Source organism: Saccoglossus kowalevskii, chromosome 6 (assembly GCF_978046115.1).
Source record: "Saccoglossus kowalevskii chromosome 6, keSacKowa6.1, whole genome shotgun sequence".
NCBI classification, from domain to species: Eukaryota; Metazoa; Hemichordata; class Enteropneusta; family Harrimaniidae; genus Saccoglossus; species Saccoglossus kowalevskii.
Window position 1 is genome coordinate 3,412,858 of NC_140646.1, and position 21,075 is coordinate 3,433,932.

At 34.3% G+C, this 21,075-nt stretch overlaps 1 protein-coding gene across 2 annotated transcripts in view; it reads left to right on the plus strand.

Moving 5' to 3' along the window:
- Positions 1 to 21,075, plus strand: part of LOC144349513 (multidrug and toxin extrusion protein 1-like) — an 85,663-nt gene that overhangs the window by 33,683 nt on the left and 30,905 nt on the right. The window contains exons 2-5 of one of the 2 annotated variants that reach the window (XM_085499964.1): positions 12,891 to 13,029; positions 13,825 to 13,926; positions 15,062 to 15,130; positions 15,804 to 15,952. In XM_085499964.1, the coding sequence (XP_085356090.1) occupies positions 12,910 to 13,029; positions 13,825 to 13,926; positions 15,062 to 15,130; positions 15,804 to 15,952 (440 nt within the window). In that variant the 5' untranslated portion in view covers positions 12,891 to 12,909. Of the gene's footprint in view, positions 1 to 12,890; positions 13,030 to 13,801; positions 13,927 to 15,061; positions 15,131 to 15,803; positions 15,953 to 21,075 lie in introns of those variants that run through there. The other variant, XM_085499965.1, reaches the window with a different exon arrangement.

A 21,075-nucleotide genomic window follows, 5' to 3' on the forward strand; every position in this document is an offset into this window, starting at 1 on the left:
TTGTCTGTCTAAGTTACCTATGCAAATATACTAGCTGTAACATTCTTGTCTGTCTAAGTTACCTATGCAAATATACTAGCTGTAACATTCTTGTCTGTCTAAGTTACCTATGCAAATATACTAGCTGTAACATTCTTGTCTGTCTAAGTGACCTGTGCAAATTTACTAGCTGTAACATTCTTGTCTGTCTAAGTTACCTATGCAAATATACTAGCTGTAACATTCTTGTCTATCTAAGTTACCTATGCAAATATACTAGCTGTAACATTCTTGTCTGTCTAAGTTACCTATGCAAATATACTAGCTGTAACATTCTTGTCTGTCTAAGTGACCTGTGCAAATTTACTAGCTGTAACATTCTTGTCTGTCTAAGTTACCTATGCAAATATACTAGCTGTAACATTCTTGTCTATCTAAGTTACCTATGCAAATATACTAGCTGTAACATTCTTGTCTGTCTAAGTTACCTATGCAAATATACTAGCTGTAACATTCTTGTCTGTCTAAGTTACCTATGCAAATATACTAGCTGTAACATTCTTGTCTGTCTAAGTTACCTATGCAAATATACTAGCTGTAACATTCTTGTCTGTCTAAGTTACCTATGCAAATATACTAGCTGTAACATTCTTGTCTGTCTAAGTGACCTGTGCAAATTTACTAGCTGTAACATTCTTGTCTGTCTAAGTTACCTATGCAAATATACTAGCTGTAACATTCTTGTCTATCTAAGTTACCTATGCAAATATACTAGCTGTAACATTCTTGTCTGTCTAAGTTACCTATGCAAATTTACTAGCTGTAACATTCTTGTCTGTCTAAGTTACCTATGCAAATATACTAGCTGTAACATTCTTGTCTGTCTAAGTTACCTATGCAAATATACTAGCTGTAACATTCTTGTCTGTCTAAGTGACCTGTGCAAATTTACTAGCTGTAACATTCTTGTCTGTCTAAGTTACCTATGCAAATATACTAGCTGTAACATTCTTGTCTATCTAAGTTACCTATGCAAATATACTAGCTATAACATTCTTGTCTGTCTAAGTTACCTATGCAAATATAATAGCTGTAACATTCTTGTCTGTCTAAGTTACCTATGCAAATATACTAGCTGTAACATTCTTGCCTGTCTAAGTTACCCATGCAAATATACTAGCTGTAACATTCTTGTCTGTCTAAGTGACCTATGCAAATTTACTAGCTGTAACATTCTTGTCTGTCTAAGTTACCTATGCAAATTTACTAGCTGTAACATTCTTGTCTGTCTAAGTTACCTATGCAAATATACTAGCTGTACCTTTCTTGTCTGTCTAAGTTACCTATGCAAATATACTAGCTGTAACATTCTTGTCTGTGTAAGTTACCTTTGCAAATATACTAGCTGTAACATTCTTGTCTGTCTAAGTTACCTATGCAAATATACTAGCTGTAACATTCTTGTCTGTCTAAGTTACCTATGCAAATATACTAGCTGTAACATTCTTGTCTGTCTAAGTTACCTATGCAAATATACTAGCTGTAACATTCTTGCCTGTCTAAGTTACCTATGCAAATATACTAGCTGTAACATTCTTGTCTGTCTAAGTGACCTATGCAAATTTACTAGCTGTAACATTCTTGTCTGTCTAAGTTACCTATGCAAATATACTAGCTGTAACATTCTTGTCTGTCTAAGTTACCTATGCAAATATACTAGCTGTAACATTCTTGCCTGTCTAAGTTACCCATGCAAATATACTAGCTGTAACATTCTTGCCTGTCTAAGTTACCCATGCAAATATACTAGCTGTAACATTCTTGTCTGTCTAAGTTACCTATGCAAATATACTAGCTGTAACATTCTTGTCTGTCTAAGTTACCTATGCAAATATACTAGCTGTAACATTCTTGCCTGTCTAAGTTACCTATGCAAATATACTAGCTGTAACATTCTTGCCTGTCTAAGTTACCTATGCAAATATACTAGCTGTAACATTCTTGTCTGTCTAAGTTACCTATGCAAATTTACTAGCTGTAACATTCTTGTCTGTCTAAGTTACCTATGCAAATATACTAGCTGTAACATTCTTGTCTGTCTAAGTTACCTTTGCAAATATACTAGCTGTAACATTCTTGTCTGTCTAAGTTACGTATGCAAATATACTAGCTGTAACATTCTTGTCTAAGTTACCTATGCAAATATACTAGCTGTAACATTCTTGTCTGTCTAAGTTACCCATGCAAATATACTAGCTGTAACATTCTTGTCTGTCTAAGTGATCTATGCAAATTTACTAGCTGTAACATTCTTGTCTGTCTAAGTTACCTATGCAAATATACTAGCTGTAACATTCTTGTCTATCTAAGTTACCTATGCAAATATACTAGCTGTAACATTCTTGTCTGTCTAAGTTACCTATGCAAACATAATAGCTGTAACATTCTTGTCTGTCTAAGTTACCTATGCAAATTTACTAGCTGTAACATTCTTGTCTGTCTAAGTTACCTATGCAAATATACTAGATGTAACATTCTTGTCTAAGTTACCTATGCAAATATACTAGCTGTAACATTCTTGCCTGTCTAAGTTACCTATGCAAATTTACTAGCTGTAACATTCTTGTCTGTCTAAGTTACCTATGCAAATATACTAGCTGTACCTTTTTTGTCTGTCTAAGTTACCTATGCAAATATACTAGCTGTAACATTCTTGTCTGTCTAAGTTACCTATGCAAATATACTAGCTGTAACACTCTTGTCTGTGTAAGTTACCTTTGCAAATATACTAGCTGTAAAATTCTTGTCTGTCTAAGTTACCTATGCAAATATACTAGCTGTAACATTCTTGTCTGTCTAAGTTACCTATGCAAATATACTAGCTGTAACATACTTGTCTGTCTAAGTTACGTATGCAAATATACTAGCTGTAACATTCTTGTCTAAGTTACCTATGCAAATATACTAGCTGTAACATTCTTGTCTGTCTAAGTTACCCATGCAAATATACTAGCTGTAACATTCTTGTCTGTCTAAGTGACCTATGCAAATTTACTAGCTGTAACATTCTTGTCTGTCTAAGTTACCTATGCAAATATACTAGCTGTAACATTCTTGTCTATCTAAGTTACCTATGCAAATATACTAGCTGTAACATTCTTGTCTGTCTAAGTTACCTATGCAAATATAATAGCTGTAACATTCTTGTCTGTCTAAGTTACCTATGCAAATATACTAGCTGTAACATTCTTGCCTGTCTAAGTTACCCATGCAAATATACTAGCTGTAACATTCTTGTCTGTCTAAGTTACCTATGCAAATTTACTAGCTGTAACATTCTTGTCTGTCTAAGTTACCTATGCAAATATACTAGCTGTAACATTCTTGTCTGTCTAAGTTACCTATGCAAATATACTAGCTGTCACATTCTTGCCTGTCTAAGTTACCCATGCAAATATACTAGCTGTAACATTCTTGTCTGTATAAGTTACCTATGCAAATGTACTAGCTGTAACATTCTTGTCTGTCTAAGTTACCTATGCAAGTATACTAGCTGTACCTTTCTTGTCTGTCTAAGTTACCTATGCAAATATACTAGCTGTAACATTCTTGTCTAAGTTACCTATGCAAATATACTAGCTGTAACACTCTTGTCTGTCTAAGTTACCTATGCAAATATACTAGCTGTAACATTCTTGTCTGTCTAAGTTACCTATGCAAATATACTAGCTGTAACATTCTTGTCTGTGTAAGTTACCTTTGCAAATATACTAGCTGTAACATTCTTGTCTGTCTAAGTTACCTATGCAAATATACTAGCTGTAACATTTTTGTCTGTCTAAGTTACCTATGCAAATATACTAGCTGTAACATTCTGTCTGTCTAAGTTACCTATGCAAATATACTAGCTGTAACATTCTTGTCTGTCTAAGTTACCTATGCAAATATACTAGCTGTAACATTCTTGTCTGTCTAAGTTACCTATGCAAATATACTAGCTGTAACATTCTTGTCTGTCTAAGTTACCTATGCAAATATACTAGCTGTAACATTCTTGTCTGTCTAAGTTACCTTTGCAAATATACTAGCTGTAACATTCTTGTCTGTCTAAGTTACGTATGCAAATATACTAGCTGTAACATTCTTGTCTAAGTTACCTATGCAAATATACTAGCTGTAACATTCTTGTCTGTCTAAGTTACCCATGCAAATATACTAGCTGTAACATTCTTGTCTGTCTAAGTGACCTGTGCAAATTTACTAGCTGTAACATTCTTGTCTGTCTAAGTTACCTATGCAAATATACTAGCTGTAACATTCTTGTCTATCTAAGTTACCTATGCAAATATACTAGCTATAACATTCTTGTCTGTCTAAGTTACCTATGCAAATATAATAGCTGTAACATTCTTGTCTGTCTAAGTTACCTATGCAAATATACTAGCTGTAACATTCTTGCCTGTCTAAGTTACCCATGCAAATATACTAGCTGTAACATTCTTGTCTGTCTAAGTTACCTATGCAAATTTACTAGCTGTAACATTCTTGTCTGTCTAAGTTACCTATGCAAATATACTAGCTGTAACATTCTTGTCTGTCTAAGTTACCTATGCAAATATACTAGCTGTAACATTCTTGCCTGTCTAAGTTACCCATGCAAATATACTAGCTGTAACATTCTTGTCTGTCTAAGTTACCTATGCAAATATACTAGCTGTAACATTCTTGCCTGTCTAAGTTACCCATGCAAATATACTAGCTGTAACATTCTTGTCTGTCTAAGTTACCTATGCAAATTTACTAGCTGTAACATTCTTGTCTGTCTAAGTTACCTATGCAAATATACTAGCTGTATCTTTCTTGTCTGTCTAAGTTACCTATGCAAATATACTAGCTGTAACATTCTTGTCTGTGTAAGTTACCTTTGCAAATATACTAGCTGTAACATTCTTGTCTGTCTAAGTTACCTATGCAAATATACTAGCTGTAACATTCTTGTCTGTCTAAGTTACCTATGCAAATATACTAGCTGTAACATTCTTGTCTGTCTAAGTTACCTATGCAAATATACTAGCTGTAACATTCTTGCCTGTCTAAGTTACCTATGCAAATATACTAGCTGTAACATTCTTGTCTGTCTAAGTGACCTATGCAAATTTACTAGCTGTAACATTCTTGTCTGTCTAAGTTACCTATGCAAATATACTAGCTGTAACATTCTTGTCTGTCTAAGTTACCTATGCAAATATACTAGCTGTAACATTCTTGCCTGTCTAAGTTACCTATGCAAATATACTAGCTGTAACATTCTTGTCTGTCTAAGTTACCCATGCAAATATACTAGCTGTAACATTCTTGCCTGTCTAAGTTACCCATGCAAATATACTAGCTGTAACATTCTTGTCTGTCTAAGTTACCTATGCAAATATACTAGCTGTAACATTCTTGTCTGTCTAAGTTACCTATGCAAATATACTAGCTGTAACATTCTTGCCTGTCTAAGTTACCTATGCAAATATACTAGCTGTAACATTCTTGCCTGTCTAAGTTACCTATGCAAATATACTAGCTGTAACATTCTTGTCTGTCTAAGTTACCTATGCAAATTTACTAGCTGTAACATTCTTGTCTGTCTAAGTTACCTATGCAAATATACTAGCTGTAACATTCTTGTCTGTCTAAGTTACCTTTGCAAATATACTAGCTGTAACATTCTTGTCTGTCTAAGTTACGTATGCAAATATACTAGCTGTAACATTCTTGTCTAAGTTACCTATGCAAATATACTAGCTGTAACATTCTTGTCTGTCTAAGTTACCCATGCAAATATACTAGCTGTAACATTCTTGTCTGTCTAAGTGATCTATGCAAATTTACTAGCTGTAACATTCTTGTCTGTCTAAGTTACCTATGCAAATATACTAGCTGTAACATTCTTGTCTATCTAAGTTACCTATGCAAATATACTAGCTGTAACATTCTTGTCTGTCTAAGTTACCTATGCAAACATAATAGCTGTAACATTCTTGTCTGTCTAAGTTACCTATGCAAATTTACTAGCTGTAACATTCTTGTCTGTCTAAGTTACCTATGCAAATATACTAGATGTAACATTCTTGTCTAAGTTACCTATGCAAATATACTAGCTGTAACATTCTTGCCTGTCTAAGTTACCTATGCAAATTTACTAGCTGTAACATTCTTGTCTGTCTAAGTTACCTATGCAAATATACTAGCTGTACCTTTTTTGTCTGTCTAAGTTACCTATGCAAATATACTAGCTGTAACATTCTTGTCTGTCTAAGTTACCTATGCAAATATACTAGCTGTAACACTCTTGTCTGTGTAAGTTACCTTTGCAAATATACTAGCTGTAACATTCTTGTCTAAGTTACCTATGCAAATATACTAGCTGTAACATTCTTGTCTGTCTAAGTTACCCATGCAAATATACTAGCTGTAACATTCTTGTCTGTCTAAGTGACCTATGCAAATTTACTAGCTGTAACATTCTTGTCTGTCTAAGTTACCTATGCAAATATACTAGCTGTAACATTCTTGTCTATCTAAGTTACCTATGCAAATATACTAGCTGTAACATTCTTGTCTGTCTAAGTTACCTATGCAAATATAATAGCTGTAACATTCTTGTCTGTCTAAGTTACCTATGCAAATATACTAGCTGTAACATTCTTGCCTGTCTAAGTTACCCATGCAAATATACTAGCTGTAACATTCTTGTCTGTCTAAGTTACCTATGCAAATTTACTAGCTGTAACATTCTTGTCTGTCTAAGTTACCTATGCAAATATACTAGCTGTAACATTCTTGTCTGTCTAAGTTACCTATGCAAATATACTAGCTGTCACATTCTTGCCTGTCTAAGTTACCCATGCAAATATACTAGCTGTAACATTCTTGTCTGTATAAGTTACCTATGCAAATGTACTAGCTGTAACATTCTTGTCTGTCTAAGTTACCTCTGCAAGTATACTAGCTGTACCTTTCTTGTCTGTCTAAGTTACCTATGCAAATATACTAGCTGTAACATTCTTGTCTAAGTTACCTATGCAAATATACTAGCTGTAACACTCTTGTCTGTCTAAGTTACCTATGCAAATATACTAGCTGTAACATTCTTGTCTGTCTAAGTTACCTATGCAAATATACTAGCTGTAACATTCTTGTCTGTGTAAGTTACCTTTGCAAATATACTAGCTGTAACATTCTTGTCTGTCTAAGTTACCTATGCAAATATACTAGCTGTAACATTTTTGTCTGTCTAAGTTACCTATGCAAATATACTAGCTGTAACATTCTGTCTGTCTAAGTTACCTATGCAAATATACTAGCTGTAACATTCTTGTCTGTCTAAGTTACCTATGCAAATATACTAGCTGTAACATTCTTGTCTGTCTAAGTTACCTATGCAAATATACTAGCTGTAACATTCTTGTCTGTCTAAGTTACCTATGCAAATATACTAGCTGTAACATTCTTGTCTGTCTAAGTTACCTATGCAAATTTACTAGCTGTAACATTCTTGTCTGTCTAAGTTACCTATGCAAATATACTAGCTGTAACATTCTTGTCTGTCTAAGTTACCTATGCAAATATACTAGCTGTAACATTCTTGCCTGTCTAAGTTACCCATGCAAATATACTAGCTGTAACATTCTTGTCTGTCTAAGTTACCTATGCAAATATACTAGCTGTAACATTCTTGCCTGTCTAAGTTACCCATGCAAATATACTAGCTGTAACATTCTTGTCTGTCTAAGTTACCTATGCAAATTTACTAGCTGTAACATTCTTGTCTGTCTAAGTTACCTATGCAAATATACTAGCTGTACCTTTCTTGTCTGTCTAAGTTACCTATGCAAATATACTAGCTGTAACATTCTTGTCTGTGTAAGTTACCTTTGCAAATATACTAGCTGTAACATTCTTGTCTGTCTAAGTTACCTATGCAAATATACTAGCTGTAACATTCTTGTCTGTCTAAGTTACCTATGCAAATATACTAGCTGTAACATTCTTGTCTGTCTAAGTTACCTATGCAAATATACTAGCTGTAACATTCTTGCCTGTCTAAGTTACCTATGCAAATATACTAGCTGTAACATTCTTGTCTGTCTAAGTGACCTATGCAAATTTACTAGCTGTAACATTCTTGTCTGTCTAAGTTACCTATGCAAATATACTAGCTGTAACATTCTTGTCTGTCTAAGTTACCTATGCAAATATACTAGCTGTAACATTCTTGCCTGTCTAAGTTACCCATGCAAATATACTAGCTGTAACATTCTTGCCTGTCTAAGTTACCCATGCAAATATACTAGCTGTAACATTCTTGTCTGTCTAAGTTACCTATGCAAATATACTAGCTGTAACATTCTTGTCTGTCTAAGTTACCTATGCAAATATACTAGCTGTAACATTCTTGCCTGTCTAAGTTACCTATGCAAATATACTAGCTGTAACATTCTTGCCTGTCTAAGTTACCTATGCAAATATACTAGCTGTAACATTCTTGTCTGTCTAAGTTACCTATGCAAATTTACTAGCTGTAACATTCTTGTCTGTCTAAGTTACCTATGCAAATATACTAGCTGTAACATTCTTGTCTGTCTAAGTTACCTTTGCAAATATACTAGCTGTAACATTCTTGTCTGTCTAAGTTACGTATGCAAATATACTAGCTGTAACATTCTTGTCTAAGTTACCTATGCAAATATACTAGCTGTAACATTCTTGTCTGTCTAAGTTACCCATGCAAATATACTAGCTGTAACATTCTTGTCTGTCTAAGTGATCTATGCAAATTTACTAGCTGTAACATTCTTGTCTGTCTAAGTTACCTATGCAAATATACTAGCTGTAACATTCTTGTCTATCTAAGTTACCTATGCAAATATACTAGCTGTAACATTCTTGTCTGTCTAAGTTACCTATGCAAACATAATAGCTGTAACATTCTTGTCTGTCTAAGTTACCTATGCAAATTTACTAGCTGTAACATTCTTGTCTGTCTAAGTTACCTATGCAAATATACTAGATGTAACATTCTTGTCTAAGTTACCTATGCAAATATACTAGCTGTAACATTCTTGCCTGTCTAAGTTACCTATGCAAATTTACTAGCTGTAACATTCTTGCCTGTCTAAGTTACCTATGCAAATATACTAGCTGTAACACTCTTGTCTGTCTAAGTTACCCATGCAAATATACTAGCTGTAACATTCTTGTCTGTCTAAGTTACCTATGCAAATATACTAGCTGTAACATTCTTGTCTGTCTAAGTTACCTATGCAAATATACTAGCTGTAACATTCTTGCCTGTCTAAGTTACCTATGCAAATATACTAGCTGTAACATTCTTGTCTGTCTAAGTTACCTATGCAAATATACTAGCTGTAACATTCTTGTCTGTCTAAGTTACCTATGCAAATATACTAGCTGTAACATTCTTGTCTGTCTAAGTTACCTATGCAAGTATACTAGCTGTACCTTTCTTGTCTGTCTAAGTTACCCATGCAAATATACTAGCTGTAACATTCTTGTCTGTCTAAGTTACCTATGCAAATTTACTAGCTGTAACATTCTTGTCTGTCTAAGTTACCCATGCAAATATACTAGCTGTAACATTCTTGTCTGTCTAAGTTACCTATGCAAATGTACTAGCTGTAACATTCTTGTCTATCTAAGTTACCTATGCAAATATACTAGCTGTACCTTTCTTGTCTGTCTAAGTTACCTATGCAAATATACTAGCTGTAACATTCTTGTCTGTCTAAGTTACCTATGCAAATATACTAGCTGTAACATTCTTGTCTGTCTAAGTTACCTATGCAAATATACTAGCTGTAACATTCTTGCCTGTCTAAGTTATCTATGCAAATATACTAGCTGTAACACTCTTGTCTGTCTAAGTTACCTATGCAAATATACTAGCTGTAACATTCTTGTCTGTCTAAGTTACCTATGCAAATATACTAGCTGTAACATTCTTGCCTGTCTAAGTTATCTATGCAAATATACTAGCTGTAACACTCTTGTCTGTCTAAGTTACCTATGCAAATATACTAGCTGTAACATTCTTGTCTGTCTAAGTTACCTATGCAAATATACTAGCTGTAACATTCTTGTCTGTCTAAGTTACCTATGCAAATATACTAGCTGTAACATTCTTGCCTGTCTAAGTTACCTATGCAAATATACTAGCTGTAACACTCTTGTCTGTCTAAGTTACCTATGCAAATATACTAGCTGTAACATTCTTGTCTGTCTAAGTTACCTATGCAAATATACTAGCTGTAACATTCTTGCCTGTCTAAGTTACCTATGCAAATATACTAGCTGTAACATTCTTGCCTGTCTAAGTTACCCATGCAAATATACTAGCTGTAACATTCTTGTCTGTCTAAGTTACCTATGCAAATATACTAGCTGTAACATTCTTGTCTGTCTAAGTTACCTATGCAAATTTACTAGCTGTAACATTCTTGTCTGTCTAAGTTACCTATGCAAATATACTAGCTGTAACATTCTTGTCTGTCTAAGTTACCTTTGCAAATATACTAGCTGTAACATTCTTGTCTGTCTAAGTTACGTATGCAAATATACTAGCTGTAACATTCTTGTCTAAGTTACCTATGCAAATATACTAGCTGTAACATTCTTGTCTGTCTAAGTTACCCATGCAAATATACTAGCTGTAACATTCTTGTCTGTCTAAGTGACCTATGCAAATTTACTAGCTGTAACATTCTTGTCTGTCTAAGTTACCTATGCAAATATACTAGCTGTAACATTCTTGTCTATCTAAGTTACCTATGCAAATATACTAGCTGTAACATTCTTGTCTGTCGAAGTTACCTATGCAAATATAATAGCTGTAACATTCTTGTCTGTCTAAGTTACCTATGCAAATATACTAGCTGTAACATTCTTGCCTGTCTAAGTTACCCATGCAAATATACTAGCTGTAACATTCTTGCCTGTCTAAGTTACCTATGCAAATATACTAGCTGTAACATTCTTGCCTGTCTAAGTTACCTATGCAAATATACTAGCTGTAACACTCTTGTCTGTCTAAGTTACCCATGCAAATATACTAGCTGTAACATTCTTGTCTGTCTAAGTTACCTATGCAAATATACTAGCTGTAACATTCTTGTCTGTCTAAGTTACCTATGCATATATACTAGCTGTAACATTCTTGTCTGTCTAAGTTACCTATGCAAATATACTAGCTGTAACATTCTTGTCTGTCTAAGTTACCTATGCAAATATACTAGCTGTAACACTCTTGTCTGTCTAAGTTACCTATGCAAATATACTAGCTGTAACATTCTTGTCTGTCTAAGTTACCTATGCAAATATACTAGCTGTAACATTCTTGCCTGTCTAAGTTACCTATGCAAATATACTAGCTGTAACACTCTTGTCTGTCTACGTTACCTATGCAAATATACTAGCTGTAACATTCTTGTCTGTCTAAGTTACCTATGCAAATATACTAGCTGTGACATTCTTGTCTGTCTAAGTTACCTATGCAAATATACTAGCTGTAACATTCTTGCCTGTCTAAGTTACCTATGCAAATATACTAGCTGTAAATGTTGTTTTATACCTATCTGTATACCCCTTCAAATGCAATATTTTTTTTTTCTGCAAATATGTTGGCGGTAAACACAATTTATGTATTTTTTCTATAAATTGGATCAAATTTTTTACTTTGGCACAGTAATGTTAGAATGTAATTACAGGACTGGTTTTTAGTTCCCGTTCGGACGCAGTCCGAAAACAAGGACTTATTGATTGACCTCTGCGCGTCCTTGTGTATGTGCATTCGTTTGTGTGATTGGACCTGTATCTTGGACATGCACATACATCATACATAATATTGTTTCACTGTCTGATTCAAGATGGCCGAATGGCGGCCATTTTTGTACTGAAAGATCATCAAAATCAAGCACTTCTTGACTGTTTACAGATAGATTTTGTTCAAACTTGGTTGCATGTCATTTTGTTTTTCAGATAAGATTCAAAATAGCCAACTGGTGACCATGTTAATGATTTTAATTAATGAATGGCCAAATGGCAGCCATTTTTGTCGTGAAAAATCATCAAAATCAAACATTTCTCGACTGTATACAGATGGATTTTGTTTGAACTTGATACATACATTAGATATTATCTGACCTTGTTGGACGACATGTTTTTTTTTCAGATGAGATTCAAAATGGCCAACTGGTGGCCATTTTGTTTTAATATTGTGGTTCTAGTGCCATATCTCTGTCATGCTTTGACTGATTATGTTAAAATTTCATTATACATCATATTTCATATTATACATCATCTCATAGATATACAGACTTATTGATTTGATAATCCGATTCTAAATGACCGAATTGTGATGAATTTTTTGTTAAAAAATCACCAACAATCAAGCATTTTTGGCATTCCGGAATCAGTTCTTGGTCATTTATGAATGGATTTTGTTCAAACTTAGTACATACATTGGATATTATATGACTTTGATGCATGTCATTCAAAATGGCCGACTGTTTTGGAAATCATATACTGTAAAATATCTTTAATATTTTTCGATTGGAATTAACTTTCTCTATTTTCACTGATTGGATGATTCAGTGAAATAAAATCAAGCGAATATACTTTTTTCACAAATCAGTAAAAAAATTAATTCCATACAAAATACCGAAAAAAGTCTTTATAGTGAAAATTAATTCTTGGTAAAATATATTTTACAGTACAAGATATACTAATAGAATTAGTATACATTCTCTGATCATAATTCTTTCTATTGAAATCTAAATATTTATAAAATTAGCGTGAATCTACTTTGTACTAAATGTATTTTCAATGCTTTCTACATTTTGATCTAGAATATAAGACAAATATAATATGGAAGAAGATTCAATACTATCAACATACAAAGATCTAAGATGCAAAAATTGTTGTCATGGTAATTTGGCATCATGGAGAAGAGAATTTAAAGAAATCTTTAAATTAGCATGGACTACTGTAAGTACAGACACGTTTAATATCAGTACAGTAACTTGTTGATTGAATTTGTGCAGATGTGTACTGTTGTTTCTAGCCAGCAACCTGTCTACTGTTGTTTTATACAGGCACTCCGCGTTATAGACAGCAGTATACTTTTGATTGAAAAATTCATGTAATTTACAAATTAGCAGTACAAATCTGTGACTATATTTCAAAATATTTTAATTTTCTGGTTGTTGTAGGAAATAAATTTATAATTGACTATTTTAAAACATGTTTATGTAAAATACCATTAAAAATTGGTTCACCACTTTTTAATTATGTTTTCTGTGTGGTCTCCATGGTAACCAATGCAACTGTGATTAATGCGCTGCAGATTATGCTACAGTTATTTGACGTTGAGTAACATTTGCTGTCGAGTCACCATTTATTTTCACTGACATTTAATTTCATTATTTTGATATTTTGTGCATATAGTCACTGGGTTTTAAAAATTTGTCATGGAAACAACGAGTTCTATTATTGTTTCACCTATTAATACGGATTAAATTTTGCAAATCTTACTTCAGCGAAAATAGAGAACATAAAAGGCAGTGAATAATTAATGTATTCACAGTATTTATCACAATATGCAAATGAAGTTATAAAGTCATTTACATTTATTGAATAGTATATTATGTGTATTTTAATAATAGGTCATCCAAAAATACAATATTTTCACAAACATGTGTAAATGTTGCCAAAAATATAACAAAATTATCAACTTCCTTGACCTTAATTCTTTGTATAGAACATCTTTTCTCAATTTTGTAGATTATATTTACCATTGCTTTCGGGTCATTTAATGTCATGAATATCATATTTTGTGGTCATCTTGGTAAAAAAGAACTTGCTGCAGCATCACTTGGATTGTCAGTAAGTAACTTTTTCATGATGCGTGACTTTAGAATGGTTTAGAATTTCTTATGTTTTGAACATTGTATGTACAGTGGATGGCAGTTGCTATTTTAAATATTTAATTCCAAACATGTAAATAAATCTAACATTACAGTACGATTATTTTGTTGATTTCTCAAAAGACGACCAGTTTGGCACGGCCTGTTTCTTGTAGGAGTAAGTTCTATGTGTGATTTCATATTGCAAAAAAAAAAAATTCCATTTCAAGCTGCACACATACACACACACACACACACACACACTTACTTGTATTGCTATATGTTCCGAGGACTTCATTGGATTAACTTTTAATATAGTTGAATTAACTTTTAATATAGTTGCGATATGAACTCGATTAAAACGCGTTCCTATATACGGTTGTGTTTTAATTGGAGTTTAATTAAACTCAATTACAATGCAATACAATGGAGAATTGCATTTTAATTAAGTTTACGTAAACAAGAGTTGAATATCCCGTGACTGAACATAGAAATGTTTGTGAAGCTTAGGTTTAGTATCGGGGTAAGGTATGGTACAATTATATTAATATTAACATAACATATCTTTAAAAATAAACATGCAAGACATGCCAAGATTGCATGTAACATTATCAGTTTGTTGAATGAATATTGTGGTATTTATAAATACTTATATAAGAACATTTTGTAGCTTTAATATTACTATGGTGTATTTTACAAATGTTAAATTCAATACACCTTAAATTGAGAAATTGTCATATATTTTTCCACAAATTCATTTATTCACAAATTTACAAATTAATTTATTCACAAATTCATATTTGTATTCAAAAATATATATAGTTATTCACAAATTCATTAATTTATTCACAAATTAATCAATTATTCAACCAGTAAAGACTGTGTGTCTATAAAGACAAGTTTGTAGAGCATTTACTAGGTGGTTGCTATAAACAGGTTCATATGTTAAGTGAGAGCTAAAAACAGGAGTCAAAGTAGCATTGCTTGTTGGGATATCTAGGATTTGAGTAATTACATTTTTAAATATAACAATATAACTTAATCATCATCAGCTACCAACTGCATCGTCAAATCCACTACATCAATATGCATCTTTGCTTTCATATTTTGAATAGTTCTGTAATGTTACTGGTGTGTCTTTTGCGTATGGAGTTGGATCAGCTTTAGATACACTGTTTTCTCAGGTAAAATTACTTCCACCATGTATATGTTAGTTCATGAAAGTAATGTTATCCAGTCTATTTATAGCCAAACAGTATTTGTGTGTATTTCAGTGGTCATGCATTTGTGATGAAAGTGAAAAGCACCGTTATATTTCTGTCTGTCTCCAACAATAATATCTAGCCATTGTGTTCAAGTTATTAGTTTAACTGCCATAATGTATGGATTATAATTTACAGACGAGAATGAAAAGCCTTGATTTGATTCTAAAATAGGTTATCAGAACAGTTGAACAAATCAGTCCAACAAAAAAAAGGTGGTTGGAATTTCCATGTGGTAACAAAAATCCCTCAGTGATTTTAATGTAATATGCATTGGCTAAAATATTGCTGGTAATAAGAAGTATGGAACAAGTTTTTAAAAAAAAAAGTGAAATCATTGCATATTAGTAGCAAACGATCACAATAGTGTAATCTGGTCATGCTAATTTGACAGGCGAATAAATTACATATTTTCAAGGTGTTACAAATGTTTATTAAGTTCAGTCATCCTGTCATATCGAGACGTAATTTTAGTCCCATGTGCTGTTTGAGTCTTCAGTGCAATTGTAGTTTCCATCTTGCAATGACTAGTGGGTTTCTTGTGGAATTACTGGTATCATCTTGACATGTGACTTAATGCTTGTGTTAAATTCAGATCTATGGTAGTGAAAATAAGAAACATGTTGGAATTGTACTGCAAAGAAGTTTACTTATTATGGGTCTTGGATGTATATTAATATGGGCACTTTATGTCAATGTGGAATATATATTGATTGCATTTCAAATTGATAGGGACGTAGCCAGGTAGGTATATTTGTCAATTTCTCATGGAATGTATAACTTTGCAGCATACTGGTAGTCAATTTCTCATAGCATGTATAACTTTGCAGCATACTGGTTGTCAATTTCTCATAGCATGTATAACTTTGCAGCATACTGGTTGGCAATTTCTCATGGCATGTATAACTTTGCAGCACACTGGTTGGCAATTTCTCATAGCATGTATAACTTTGCACCATACTGGTTGTCAATTTCTCATAGCATGTATAACTTTGCACCATACTGGTTGTCAATTTCTCATGGCATGTATAACTTTGCACCATACTGGTTGTCAATTTCTCATGGCATGTATAACTTTGCACCATACTGGTTGTCAATTTCTCATAGCATGTATAACTTTGCACCATACTGGTTGTCAATTTCTCATGGTATTTATAACTTTGCAGCATACTGGTAGTCAATTTCTCATGGCATGTATAACTTTGCAGCATACTGGTTGTCAATTTCTCATGGCATGTATAACTTTGCACCATACTGGTTGTCAATTTCTCATGGCATGTATAACTTTGCACCATACTGGTTGTCAATTTCTTATGGCATTTATAACTTTGCAGCATACTGGTTGGCAATTTCTCATGGCATGTATAACTTTGCAGCATACTGGTTGTCAATTTCTCATGGCATGTATAACTTTGCAGCATACTGGTTGTCAATTTCTCATAGCATGTATAACTTGCCTACACACTGGTTGTCAATTTTTCTGGGCATGTATAACTTTGCAGCATACTGGTTGTCAATTTCTCATGGCATGTATAACTTTGCACCATACTGGTTGGCAATTTCTCATGGCATGTATAAATTTGCAGCATACTGGTAGTCAATTTCTCATAGCATGTATAACTTGCCTACACACTGGTTGTCAATTTTTCTGGGCATGTATAACTTTGCAGCATACTGGTTGTCAATTTCTCATGGCATGTATAACTTTGCACCATACTGGTTGGCAATTTCTCATGGCATGTATAAATTTGCACCATACTGGTTGTCAATTTCTCATGGCATGTATAACTTTGCACCATACTGGTTGTCAATTTCTCATGGCATGTATAACTTTGCACCATACTGGTTGGCAATTTCTCATGGCATGTATAACTTTGCAGCATACTGGTTGTCAATTTCTCATGGCATGTATAACTTTGCAGCATACTGGTTGTCAATTTCTCATGGCATGTATAACTTTGCAGCATACTGGTTGTCAATTTCTCATGGCATGTATAACTTTGCAGCATACTGGTTGTCAATTTCTCATGGCATGTATAACTTTGCAGCATACTGGTTGGCAATTTCTCATGGCATGTATAACTTTGCACCATACTGGTTGGCAATTTCTCATGGCATGTATAACTTTGCAGCATACTGGTTGGCAATTTCTCATGGCATGTATAACTTTGCACCATACTGGTTGTCAATTTCTCATGGCATGTATAACTTTGCAGCATACTGGTTGGCAATTTCTCTGGGCATGTATAACTTTGCAGCATACTGGTTGTCAATTTCTCATGGCATGTATAACTTGCATACACACTGGTTGTCAATTTCTCTGGGCATGTATAACTTTGCAGCATACTGGTTGTCAATTTCTCATGGCATGTATAACTTTGCAGCATACTGGTAGTCAATTTCTCATGGCATGTATAACTTTGCAGCATACTGGTTGTCAATTTCTCATGGCATGTATAACTTTGCACCATACTGGTTGTCAATTTCTCATGGCATGTATAACTTTGCAGCATACTGGTTGGCAGTTTCTCATAGCATGTATAACTTTGCAGCATACTGGTTGGCAATTTTTCATGGCATGTATAACTTTGCACCATACTGGTTGTCAATTTCTCTGGGCATGTATAACTTTGCACCATACTGGTTGTCAATTTCTCATGGCATGTATAACTTTGCAGCATACTGGTTGGCAATTTCTCTGGGCATGTATAACTTTGCACCATACTGGTTGTCAATTTCTCATGGCATATATAACTTTGCAGCATACTGGTTGTCAATTTCTCATGGCATGTATAACTTTGCAGCACACTGGTTGTCAATTGCTCATGGCATGTATAACTTTGCAGCATACTGGTTGTCAATTTCTCATGGCATTTATAACTTTGCAGCATACTGGTAGTCAATTTCTCATGGCATGTATAACTTTGCAGCATACTGGTTGTCAATTTCTCATGGCATGTATAACTTTGCACCATACTGGTTGTCAATTTCTCATGGCATGTATAACTTTGCACCATACTGGTTGTCAATTTCTCATGGCATTTATAACTTTGCAGCATACTGGTTGGCAATTTCTCATGGCATGTATAACTTTGCAGCATACTGGTAGTCAATTTCTCATAGCATGTATAACTTGCCTACACACTGGTTGTCAATTTTTCTGGGCATGTATAACTTTGCAGCATACTGGTTGTCAATTTTTCATGGCATGTATAAATTTGCAGCATACTGGTTGGCAATTTCTCATGGCATGTATAAATTTGCAGCATACTGGTTGGCAATTTCTCATGGCATGTATAAATTTGCAGCATACTGGTTGGCAATTTCTCATGGCATGTATAAATTTGCAGCATAGTGGTTGGCAATTTCTCATGGCATGTATAACTTTGCAGCATACTGGTTGGCAATTTCTCATGGCATGTATAAATTTGCAGCATACTGGTAGTCAATTTCTCATAGCATGTATAACTTGCCTACACACTGGTTGTCAATTTTTTTGGGCATGTATAACTTTGCAGCATACTGGTTGTCAATTTCTCATGGCATGTATAACTTTGTACCATACGGGTTGGCAATTTCTCATGGCATGTATAAATTTGCAGCATACTGGTTGTCAATTTCTCATGGCATGTATAACTTGCCTACACACTGGTTGTCAATTTCTCTGGGCATGTATAACTTTGCAGCATACTGGTTGTCAATTTCTCATGGCATGTATAACTTTGCAGCATACTGGTAGTCAATTTCTCATGGCATGTATAACTTTGCAGCATACTGGTTGTCAATTTCTCATGGCATGTATAACTTTGCACCATACTGGTTGTCAATTTCTCATGGCATGTATAACTTTGCAGCATACTGGTTGGCAGTTTCTCATAGCATGTATAAATTTGCAGCATACTGGTTGGCAATTTCTCATGGCATGTATAACTTTGCACCATACTGGTTGTCAATTTCTCTGGGCATGTATAACTTTGCACCATACTGGTTGTCAATTTCTCATGGCATGTATAACTTTGCAGCATACTGGTTGGCAATTTCTCTGGGCATGTATAACTTTGCACCATACTGGTTGTCAATTTCTCATGGCATATATAACTTTGCAGCATACTGGTTGTCAATTTCTCATGGCATGTATAACTTTGCAGCACACTGGTTGGCAATTTCTCTGGGCATGTATAACTTTGCACCATACTGGTTGTCAATTTCTCATGGCATGTATAACTTTGCAGCATACTGGTTGGCAATTTCTCTGGGCATGTATAACTTTGCACCATACTGGTTGTCAGTTTCTCATGGCATGTATAACTTTGCACCATACTGGTTGTCAATTTCTCATGGCATGTATAACTTTGCAGCATACTGGTTGGCAATTTCTCATGGCATGTATAACTTTGCAGCATACTGGTAGTCAATTTCTCATGGCATGTATAACTTTGCAGCATACTGGTTGGCAATTTCTCATGGCATGTATAACTTGCCTACACACTGGTTGTCAATTTCTCATGGCATGTATAACTATGCACCATACTGGTTGTCAATTTCTCTGGGCATGTATAACTTTGCAGCATACTGGTTGGCAATTTCTCTGGGCATGTATAACTTTGCAGCATACTGGTTGTCAATTTCTCATGGCATGTATAACTTTGCACCATACTGGTTGTCAATTTCTCTGGGCATGTATAACTTTGCAGCATACTGGTTGTCAATTTGTCTGGGCATGTATAACTTTGCACCATACTGGTTGTCAATTTCTCATGGCATGTATAACTTTGCACCATACTGGTTGTCAATTTCTCTGGGCATGTATAACTTTGCAGCATACTGGTTGGCAATTTCTCATGGCATGTATAACTTTGCACCATACTGGTTGTCAATTTCTCATGGCATGTATAACTTTGCACCATACTGGTTGGCAATTTCTCATGGCATGTATAACTTTGCACCATACTGGTTGTCAATTTCTCATGGCATGTATAACTTTGCACCATACTGGTTGTCAATTTCTCATGGCATGTATAACTTTGCACCATACTGGTTGTCAATTTCTCATGGCATGTATAACTTTGCACCATACTGGTTGTCAATTTCTCTGGGCATGTATAACTTTGCAGCATACTGGTTGTCAATTTCTCATGGCATGTATAACTTTGCACCATACTGGTAGTCAATTTCTCTGGGCATGTATAACTTTGCACCATACTGGTTGGCAATTTCTCTGGGCATGTATAACTTTGCAGCATACTGGTAGTCAATTTCTCATAGCATGTATAACTTTGCAGCATACTGGTTGGCAATTTCTCATGGCATGTATAACTTTGCACCATACTGGTTGTCAATTTCTCTGGGCATGTATAACTTTGCACCATACTGGTTGTCAATTTCTCTGGGCATGTATAACTTTGCAGCATACTGGTTGTCAATTTGTCTGGGCATGTATAACTTTGCACCATACTGGTTGTCAATTTCTCATGGCATGTATAACTTTGCAGCATACTGGTTGTCAATTTCTCATGGCATGTATAAATTTGCACCATACTGGTTGGCAATTTCTCATGGCATGTATAACTTTGCACCATACTGGTTGTCAATTTCTCATGGCATGTATAACTTTGCACCATACTGGTTGTCAATTTCTCATGGCATGTATAACTTTGCACCATACTGGTTGGCAATTTCTCATAGCATTTATAACTTTGCAGCATACTGGTTGTCAATTTCTCATGGCATGTATAACTTTGCAGCATACTGGTTGTCAATTTCTCATGGCATGTATAACTGCACCATACTGGTTGTCAATTTATCATGGCATGTATAACTTTGCACCATACTGGTTGGCAATTTCTCTGGGCATGTATAACTTTGCA